This window comes from Plasmodium gonderi, assembly GCF_002157705.1.
Source record: "Plasmodium gonderi DNA, contig: Chr14, whole genome shotgun sequence".
In the NCBI taxonomy this organism is placed as follows: domain Eukaryota; phylum Apicomplexa; class Aconoidasida; order Haemosporida; family Plasmodiidae; genus Plasmodium; species Plasmodium gonderi.
Window position 1 is genome coordinate 70320 of NW_021628939.1, and position 12032 is coordinate 82351.

A 12032-nucleotide genomic window follows, 5' to 3' on the forward strand; every position below is an offset into this window, starting at 1 on the left:
TTTTATTCATGGAATAAGGTTTCCAACAAATCTAAAGTACATTTAGTGTGCTGAATATTTAATCAAGAAAATAATGAATCTAATTATTCATACACATGTCAAAATGTTGTAATCATAAAAATGCTGTTAATTTTGACAAGATAATTGCAGATCTTTGTTGCAAAACGGAAATTATATTAAAACTACTGAATATTACGTGTTTAGTGAAAAATGATCTTGTGAACAATAATTGATACATTCATTTATACTATTACATATACGAAAATATTTGAAAAAGTAATTATTATTCTATATGCATTCTAAATAGTTTTACAACGGAATGTAGATTCTTTATTAAAATCGTAATTTTAGTAAAAACAAAAATGTTAAATGGGAAACAAACTTTTGTAGACGCATCAATATAGAAGAATTGAAAAACAAAAAGAAATTAAACTATTTTTTAGTCCTTTATGATTTTATAGAAAGTGTAGATATACTCGGAAACACTAATGAGAAAAAAAAAAAAAAAAAAATAGCTAGTATATAGAATATATGTTTCTGTTATGCATAAAAATGAATGAGACACATTATTCAAGAATAATTAAAGCTTATATCTATATAAAAGATATATAAAAAGTTGACGGAATTTTTAAAGGGAATGGGTTTGCTCCCCTTAAATATAATTTTCTGAATTATTCTAAGAAATCTATATACAACGATTCAAATAAGGTAATGTATACATTATATATAGGAGAAAAGAAACATTATAAACAAATATTCATTAGTTATAATTGAAGTATTTCTTAAAAATAACAATTTTTTTTATGGATGATTTAAAATGACATTCTTTATATCCATTTATTTACTTTTTCTTATACTCAATAATTTAAAAACCATTAATATTTAAATTTCTTATTAACATGGTTGTGCATATTGTATATATCAACATTACACTATATAAAAAGTTCTATAATTCTTTCCCTTTTTTATACTACCTAATCTGCTAATTTTTAAATCCTTTAATTTTACACATAATTAATGCGTTTTAAATTAATTTTTGTTTATTCGCTATAAATATAGTGTAACAAATAAGATCCACAAGTGTAAAACAAAGAATTGGACATTAATGTCTTATATGTTTTTAGCAAATAAAAGAAAATGTATGTTATTTCAACAAAATACTTCATTATAATCTAAAGCATAAAATATAATATTACATTATTGATATATGTACACACATATGAATAGAAAAACGAAAACATAAACAAATATTTCTTATGAGTATGCAGTTATATTATATTATATATATATATATATATGATTAATTATTTAAAATGAGTCTAAAACTGAGATGCCAATTTTACAATCTGGTCGTAACTGTAAGCATTTGTGCATTCGTTATGCTGAATCATTGCGATATTTCACACTTTTTGCCGAACTATATATATACAGTCTTTTTATTTGTTCACATTTACTGAATAACACTATATATGTAAATCAACTTTTGCACTCTTCAATAGTTTTCTAAATGTTTAGGTATTGTCTATAACTGTAACGTGAAAATTTCATACAAGGCAATAAGATACCTTAAATATTCTGTTTACATAATTTATATATATATATATATATATATATATATATATATGTATGTTACAAATCATAGGTCCACTATTGAATACCTTCTCAAAACATCTATCATTATATATAATGTTTTCATAAATAACGTCATATATTGGGATTGATACATTCCTTTAACCATTTGTGAATATGGGAGTATCCTTTTTTCTATCCCCCAAGGGTAATATATCAATAAATTAATAAGTAAATAACAGCTAAAAAATTACTTTACACAAGACATTTTATTATTAATAATAAGAATTTACACATTTCACATTCTATAGTTGATATAAGCTATAAAATGTGTACATGGTTAATATTATTTCTGTTGTTAAACAACAAATAGGATACATTTTCTTTAGTTATAATTATTTCTTGTTATATATCATTTATACAAATGTATAATTTTATAAATGAAAAAAAAAAAAAAAAAAACAAGAATAACGTGAATAAACATAAGACGAATGTTGTGTTCAGATTAAATAACAGATATCTTTAATTATAAAAAGTTCATATTTTTAACAGTAAAAGTATTAATGCTTGAAAATATTGTCATAATATTTTAATTTTTCTACATTAAAAAAAAAAAAAAAGGCAGACATTTTTTATTTTACTATATCAAGTATACACAATGCTATGTGTACGACAATTACTAATTGTAAAAAATATTAGTAAAATTACGCTTTTAGTAATAGAATGAAAGTTTATTTTATGTTATCACTTAAAAAAAAAAATTTTTTTTAACTTAATTTGATAAAAATGTCAAACATTTACCTAATCCAAGAATGAATATATTGTGCAGATGAAAACATGAAAACAAAGAATCTAAAAAAAAAAGATAATAACTTCCTCTTTGTAAAGTTAAAAATGTAAACTTAACAGTTCCTTGGCGCGGTTCAAACAATTCACTCATGTGCTATTTTAATGCCTGTGCAATTTATCTTCATACAAGTATACACCAAAAAAAAGTATATGTAACTTAATCGGAAAAATTATAGTAAACCATTGTTCCAAATACGATAAAAAAAAACGTATTATATCAAAAATACATATATATATATATATATTCATTTATTTCATCTAACATGTGTGTTACACTTTTTGAAGTCAATTTAAAATGATGAAATAATGTGGAACTTAATTATCTCGTAAGGAATATTCTTCATCGTAATATTTATATAATTTTGTAAAAAAGTGCATTCTATACGTAACCGTTACACATATAACAATAGTTTTTCTTATTTTTTGATGACCCATCAAATTGTACTCTTTTTACAATTATATAAATGAGGCATATAATAGAGATGATACTTAAAACATGTGAAACTAATGCGTTCATTGTAAGCAAAATGGTTTTTATGATTGGGGTGGAATTCAAATTTACTGATGCACGTATTATAAATATTATTAATCCAAACGTTTTCATTACAAATGGCATAATCAAAAAGAAGCGATATCTTCTAAATAGTATTTTTATTAACCTACTTTTTTTAATAGTAGGATCTTTCTGAAGGTTCCTTATATATATAAAATTTTTATATACCCTTTTTTCAAAATACTTATCTATCTTTTTAAAAATTACATAAGCTAGGGATTTTTTTTTTTTTTTTCGACGTGGGTATGTTTCTTTAAATAAATTAGAATACTCTTTTACTTTTTTTTCTTTTAATTGTGTTTTAATATTATTTGATGTCTTCATTTTAACATTGTTTGCTAATTCCATTCTAATGTTTTTTGCTAACTTATATTCGTTTCTATGGGCTAATTTTCTTTCCGCATCGTGATTAACCCAAAATTGTCTAAACCTTAAAGAATCAAAATGGCTATCCATGTATGCTGCTAATAGACGTGATCTTATAAAATATGTTACATTAGCTATCTTGTGCTCTTTATTAACTGAATTAGAAAAAATATTCTAAAAAAAAAACAATTTATTTATTTGTAAAATGATTTATTATTTACTTACTGAAATGCTATAGTTTCAAAAAATAAGTTAAGGAAAATATCATAAAAAATAGTTACTGAACACTTTTATTGTAATACCTCATCATTGTAATAAACCCATAATGCACACATTAAAAAAGTGAAGGTGCAAATGTTAATAAAGTATATTATTTTAGATTTCGCCCCCATGTTACACATTAGCAATATTCTCATGACTACAATTAATAGAATATCACATAGTCTTTTACACTGTCAGTAGTGAGCGGACGTTCTTTAAATTATTTTTATTTGTCCTCATAGTTCTCCATTTATGGTATTTTAAACGTATTAAATAAATAAATATATATATACATACATGTGTTATATATAAATGAAACAAATTCTATTACACTACACTAAAATAAAAATTTGAATAAAAATAATTTAATAAAATTATCGCATGCAATATATTTTAACAATTAGATTTAAAAGAAACTATTACTTTTTAAATCTCACTGAAAATGTTAAAAAAATATAAATTAATTATTTTATATTACACAAATAAAACTCTTTTTATTAATTTTTAACAGAAAATAATAATTACAAAAAAGAATACACTTATTATACTTAAAAACATTTTTATATTATTTAAATTCATTATTCAAATTTTAAGGTATTTATTTTTATATTTCATCATATGTAAAATCAATGTTACAAACAACACATGTAGAATCCTACAAACTGTTAGTGCCTTTCAATTTTATTCCCTATTATTTTATAATTTTTGTATATGCGTATTTTTATACACTAATAATACGTTGCTAAATATATATGTATATACTACTAGAGGTGTAATACCACATTTTAATATTAAAAATTACTTGGCAACACGAAAATTTGTTGTTTAAATAGGGATGCATATTCTGTGTTTGCACAACGGTGAAAGAAATTCATTCACACCTATTTTATTATATAGGTTTAATTAATATGCTAAATATTTTTCTCTACTAAAATTCATTTTAAGCTATTATTCATTTAATTAATACACATTTTTAGATTTCGAAGAATTATATATATACTGAATTTTCAACAATAAATGAATGAGAAAATTTTAGAAAATTTTACGTGGGTTCATATAATTTCTTCCAAAGAACTTATATGTAGTTCATGGTCCTACTGTTTAAATAGATATTCATTAATTTAAAGATTTGTATAGTTTTTCCGAATTTGTGTAAATTTTATGTTTAATGTTGTTAATATATTTATTCAGGAATTGAAAATTTTTTACAATTAAATGTTGATCTATAGTAAAAAATAATTATAGAATCCTGAATATTTTTTTTATGATGTTGTGAAAAAATAATATAACGTGTAATTAATATATATATATGTTTTTTTGTTTTTTTCTCACCCCCTACTGATTGTTCGATAAAATTGAAATATAATTTAACATTGTTTTGCATCTTAGTTGTTACGATTTTTGAATTACAACACATATATATGGCTACTCCATAACAAAAACCAAAAAATGTGTATATTATTTTTCAAGCAATAATTTTTTAATTTAAATTCTTACTATAAAATTTTTTTGTTAATACTTTTTAATTGTATTATTTCTAGTTATTTTGGCTGTATTCATAAAATTAATTTATTTTTTTATTTATTATTATTTATTTTTTTTTTTACATGATCCAATTATTTTATAGTTCAGTTTATTTTGTTCAAGTTGCATAATTTCATATTGCATTTGTGTAACCCCTACAAAATATGTAGCACAAATAAAAGTGTTGCACAGCTGCTAGGTGTAAATATCAATAAAAATACAAAACAAGTTACATAAAGCATAGGGGAAATAGAAAAAATTAATTATTTAATACCGCGTATATATATCTTACCTAAATATTAGCATACTAATTGCATAACAATCTAGAAAAAATTGTTAATAGTGTTATTTTTGCCATTACATCCATATGCAATAATTTAGCGTGAATCAACAATTTTTTAGTATATATGTATAGTAAAGCAACTTTAATAAATCATAAAGAAATTATTCACAATGTAAACACGCCTTATGCAGTTGAATACAATAATGCGTCTTTTTACACACTGTTTAAATGGTTTAAATATGCTACAACATATATTATAATTTATACAATTAAATTTTGAATAAATTATTTAGGTTTACAGTAATGGGAACACAATTATGTAGATTAACTAAAAGGTATTAAATATATAAGTTGTTCTAATTAATGTATTAAGCTTTGAAGTTTAGTGATACAGTAATATGCTGCATAATTTCTCTCATTTTAAGAACATAAGAATATAAAATTAATAGTTTTTTTTTAAGTTATGAAGAAAAAAGTTTTTGTACTAATGTGTATATATATGTAAAGTTATTACACCTCTTTTCTACTAATAATTCAACTTTTTATATTTGATATTAAGCCACATGTGCTTATATGTTAATAATTTTATTTTTTATAATATATATTTAAATTTAGACATGTAAAATTATTCTTCTATATTATAAGGCAAGCGCAATTGTAATAAAACAATTATTGTTTTTAATTGTAACAAATGATATGTTACAAAAAAAACTAAATGTTAAATTTCTTTGTAAAATAGAAATGTGCTTATACAAGTATTATTAATGCTGTTCTATAAGAAAGAAACATTTTTTTTCCCCACCAATTAAGGCATGTAGTGCAAAGAAAGCTCTCCATAGTCAAAAAAAAAATAAAATAAAATAAAATAATGCAAAAATTTAATATGTTATAATTTTATATATATATATATATATATAAAGCATAAATGACGTATAAATACCTATATTTTGATGCACAAAAAAAGCGATTTTTTACATTATTATTTCTAGTTCATAAAATTATTCCTAAGGAGTTATTTGATAGAAATGTCTACTTTTTCGATTTTGCTAAATTTTTAATATTTTTCTTCAAATTATTCAAAAACTGTTTACACATATGTTAGAAATGGATTTTACCCCATTTAACATAAATATATATGTCATATACAAATTTTTACATATAAGATATTTATGTTCCTTATTATTATATATACATCAATGTTTATTTAGACATTCTATCATTCACAATTTAATTAATGCATATCCCCTCTTTTAAACTTTATTATCTGTAATGTTGTCTCTCTTTTATCACATTCCTAATGTGTAATATTTTCAGTATTAAAATTGTCGATTTGAATTTAATGTTAATTGACTACTATTAAACAATATGAATGTTCACGCAACTGTTTTGTGCAATTATTTTTAAGTCCACAAACTTTAACATTTCCTTAGCAATCTTAAATTTTTATATGTAGTCCCTTTTTAATTATACCGTATTTAATTTTTTCTATGGAATATCTTCTTTGTTTAATTATTATTATATTGTTCTTTCACTCTCAACATTAACCATTACTAGCAAAATCACATGTATATTTTTTCCTATTATTACTTTCCTTGCCTCATTTCTCATAAAATATAAACAGAACTCATTGATGTTCATGCAAAATGGAAATTCATATAAAACACATTTTTAAAGGAATTTATATCTACAAACTCAAAATCCTCTATTGACAAATGTTTTATGTGTTTTCCTTAAATATCATTATTGTATTTTTTTTTTTTTTTTTTTTTTCTTCTTTTCTTCTTAACCCATTTACAGATCAGACAGATTAATATAAAATTAAAAAATGTGTATAATCTATTTTGTACTTTAATTATTCATTTAAAAAAGGATATAAATATTAATATTATAAATTTATGTTTTAAAGCTATAGTTTTACTTTCTTTAATGCATAGGGATAAAACCTGAACTTTTCCTAATATGGAAGAAACTACAAGTTCAATACGAAAATAATGTGACTTAAATATATCATGCTTCATTCCTAAAATATTACTTACATCGATAACATTCTAAAATAATATATCGATTGTTGCAATATTAATTACTTTAGTACATTTATGCCATTTGACATTTATATTTTAGAAACTATCATAACCTGCTGCTGGATTGACAACATGTTCTTTAGCTATTTCGTGGATGTTTTCAGAAAGCTTTTGATAAGTGCATTTTAATTTTTCTAGTATATTGCCCTTCTGATGAGACGCAAAACAAATAAAATAATGTGGATAATCATTATACCATTTTCCATGATGACATCAACCATCATGCCCTATATAAAAATTAGTACTATGCTTCAGATAATCTGAATATTTCTTTAGAACAACTTTTTCTCATTTAATAACATTCTTAAAAATATAAATGCTTTTAAAATAATTGCTCAACTGTTTATGTTTTATTAAACATTCTAGATGATTAGAATCATTCCTGAGAAGAGGAAGTTTACAACCATTTATTTGATGTCATCTTTTTAATTACTATCTTATGAACATTTTTATAATTCTTTTATAACATCCAAAACATTAATTCCCAGCTTTATTATAATAATTTCTTTTATTTTTCCATAAATTTAACATCTCTAATTTTAATATCTTTTTCTGCGTTCCTCTGTTTTAGTAATAGCGTTTAAATATTTTAAGTTTCTATAGATATTGCTAAAAAGTTCCTTGTTAATGCATTTATTGCGATATTTTAATGTGTTCCATATATTTTCATGACTATTATTATTTGCAACCGCCTCCAATTTTTCACACATAATATGGCATTATAATTTCGATAAATTAACATCCATATGGACAAAGCAAAAACATTCAATACATGTATACTTATAGGATTATTTCAAGATACAGTAGTCAATGATTTATTTATGTAAAACATACAATGTTGTAGCATCAATGTCCTAATAATTAATGTAATATCAATCTAATATTTAACGCAGCAAATTTAATAAAGTATCCATCATACCATAAATTCTAATAAAATCAAATCATACACTTTGAGAAATTAAAAATATATGTATAAATTGTACGATGTCACATCATATGTTGTATATTTATCATGTGCATTATATTCGTGTTAAAAAGTACATTAATATTAAGTATTAGGTAGTACACATTAAGTATATGAAGTTACTATTTCCTGTGTAACTGTATTGATGTGATAAAAAATAACCATCTTTATTTTTAAAAAAAATAAAAATTAGGAATATATCAAAATGGAAGTTCAATGCATTGTAGAACGTTACAATTTCATAAATTCTTCAATTTCAAATATATTATATAATTAAACTAATGGCACCTCTACAATCATGGTGTTTTTAATTTCAATGATAATAGACTATAACTCCCTTTCGAAATATATACTCTTCTGGTTCAACCTATCCTTTGAATGTGTTCTTGTATTTCTCGTAACCATGTAACAATACATTAATTTATCTTTTTTACACATACTTAAGTTATGAACCGATACTCCAAAAAAAAAAAAAAAATTATTTCGGATTTTACGCTTGACCACAGTTTGTATCATTTTCTTGCGTAACTTGTTCTATGAAAAAATTAACTCCTTATACAAATGTTAATACAGTTTATACTTTTACTTGATAATTTATTATATACTTTTGTCTTTTGCTCATTGCATGCAAATCATTATAATACAGAAAATATAGAATTTATCTAACGATTTTGTTTTTTGTTTTTTGTTTTTTTCCCCTTATATCCAAAATGAACGACATTATAAATTTATCTATTTACCAAGTTAATCTTTATTATAATCAATATATTTGGAGTTACATTTTATTTTGTAATATTGTTTATTCCGCTTTTTTATATCTTAAGACATAATTATTATTCATAAAGTTTTTACGTAATGATGCATTATGTGAGGTAGGTAGATCAAAGTTTCATTCTTCTTTATAATTTTGAATATTTTTCTTCCTTTTAGTGCATCTGTATAAGACATATCTTAACTTATAAGTCAAATGAAAACATTAAAAATATTATTCATATCTTTTTATGTGTGTTATATAATCATGAATTATTTTTTACTAAATAAGTATTTTTAATGTAAAAAATATTAATAATTTCCATAAAAGTAATATTTACTTTATAAAATATGAATATAAATATAATCATAATAGTTGCAGATAAAATGGTACATAACACGTTAACAATTCAGATGATTGAAATATTCTTCACTATTATTGATAGTAATTCATCATCAATAGTAACAACATTTTATCAATTATTTTTAAAAAGCTCAATTCAAATCGTGAAGTTTTCTGCATGTATTCTAAATATGCCAACATATATTTACCTTTTTCTTTGTAATATAAAATATTTATTTCACATAATTCAGTGAAATTCAATAAAGATAAAATTTGTTCTAAAGTATCTATATAACTCCTATTACTTAAGATTCGTAACAAGTTGAATAATGCTTTAGGTAATACACTACCTTATTTCTCATTTGCTTTATAACATTCTTTTAAATTTTTAATGGTATTTGAAAGTTCAGTGTTACCAGAAAGGCCACAACGCGTAGACTTAGCCACGTCTGTAGTATCATTATTAATAAAACGAGCGCTTGTTTTTTTGAATGTTATCAGGTAATGAAATAAACTTCATAAATGTACTAAAAATTTTGGGGCATATATCCTTAGTGGAAACCATTTTATTTTTCTTTCAAAAATATAAAAATAACAAAAAAAAAAAAAAAAAGTTCTCTTTTCTGTATTTTGTCATCTAACTTATTTTATTTGAAAAAAGACCTAAATGATTTGGTACAATTATAAAAAACTATGTATATGTAATCACACATATTGTAGATAACAAATTCTTTTAATATCACTTAATGAATTTTTGGCATACGTATTTTGAGATTTATATTGCAATTACAATTAAATCCATCTTAGAATAATAAACAGGTCTTTTAGTCCTAATATATGTCAAAATTGTTTATGTATCATTACAATTGAATTATTCATAAAATTCAAGAAATTACTAAAAATTAAATATATTAATAATTTAACACTTTAGATAAATAGGATTTTATTATTTTTGTCGTTCAGAAAAATGATAAAATACACGACTTAATGCAAAATATTATGTATATAATAAAAAAATAACAAGGTGACATTTGCTGTACACTATTGTTAATTTGTTTCGTTTATTCGAGATGCAACAAATTTGCGTAAAACAGAAAATGTTATGACTTATTATTTTAATATAAATTCACAAACCAAATGTGCAGTCTATTATTATTAAATTATAATTTTTTTTATTATTAATTTTTTAATCTGTATGGATGTTTCTTAATTAAGGATATTATTTATCTAATTAATATCATCCAAAGGTTTAATGAACTGTTCACTATGTATCTTTTTTTTTTTTTTTTAATATTATCAATAATTTTTTATGCAGAATGACAATTAAAATATAACAGATAAAATACCACTGTTTAAAAATATTTTAGCACACATTTGTTTTATTTTAATAAAACCTTCTTTTTTTTTTTTTTAATGTAAAGCATTAGGATTTATGAAACACATTTAGGTACACATGTAATTTTTTGTATTATTGTTGATGGTTAAAGATGTTATTTTTTGAAAAAGCCGCTTATTTTTTACACATTCTTTTATTTCTTTAATTTTGTAAATAATTCTTTTTATATTAACCTTTTTTACATTTTAGTTGTATAACGTGATATTTTTTGCATAGGCTTTTTTTTTTTTTTTTTTCTGTATGTTATTATTAAATATATAGCATAAAAGACATTTCTTTAAACCAACTAATTATACTCTTAAAATTTAACCTATTTTGCGCTTACATTTACAAGTGCTTAATACACTAAAATATTTTAGTACTATTTTGACTCCATACTTTTAAAATATAACATAAATTTTCTTTTTACTGTATGTCTTTGTTATTTGTCTTATTCATTTTTTAATAATACTTTGCAAACCATTAAAATAGAATACTTCAAAAGAAATTTTATTCTATGTTTTGACTCAGTTTTTGTCTTCATTTTATCTCTGTAGATTTCACATAAAATGTATTTTTTGTTCTTTATATCCCACATATTTTATTGCACATATCTATATTTTTTATAGTAGTAGAATTTCGCATAAAAATCTAAGTATATATTTGCATCATACTCGTTATGTATTTTTCACATACTATGCAAAAATTGGTATATATACATTTAAATAGCTCTTCAATTGTTTATCATAGAAAATTATTTTCCCTCTTGAGCTTAGCACATTATCCTGATAAATCCCAAAGGTCATTGCAATTCCATCTATTTCAAATAATCCCCAATGCAGGTAAATGTATCAAAATGAAGATAAAGCTCCATTTCCATTTAATACAAATAACAAAACTAAAGTACTCTTTGTTTAAATAGTATATATTTCATAAAACACAGTGAATTTTATTTTCCAAAATATGTATTCATTTATATATTATACCTTTTATTCCTAATTTTCATAACGACTATTTTAAAAAATTATCTTCAAATGATTTGTTTATTTTTATAATAATGATTCCTCCTTATCAGTAAGACAATGCAAGTATTGCAATTCTATAAGTCCCATTT

At 22.2% G+C, this 12032-nt stretch overlaps 1 protein-coding gene across 1 annotated transcript; it reads right to left on the reverse strand.

The window, feature by feature from the left end:
* Positions 1-2797: 2797 nt before the first annotated feature.
* PGO_140080 (Plasmodium exported protein, unknown function) lies at positions 2798-3753 on the reverse strand (the record flags this gene model as incomplete). Its single annotated transcript, XM_028690002.1, has 2 exons — positions 2798-3511; positions 3640-3753. 2 exons carry the CDS (start codon positions 3751-3753, stop codon positions 2798-2800), a joined length of 828 nt encoding a protein of 275 aa, XP_028545803.1.
* Between the last annotated feature and the right edge of the window lie 8279 nt (positions 3754-12032).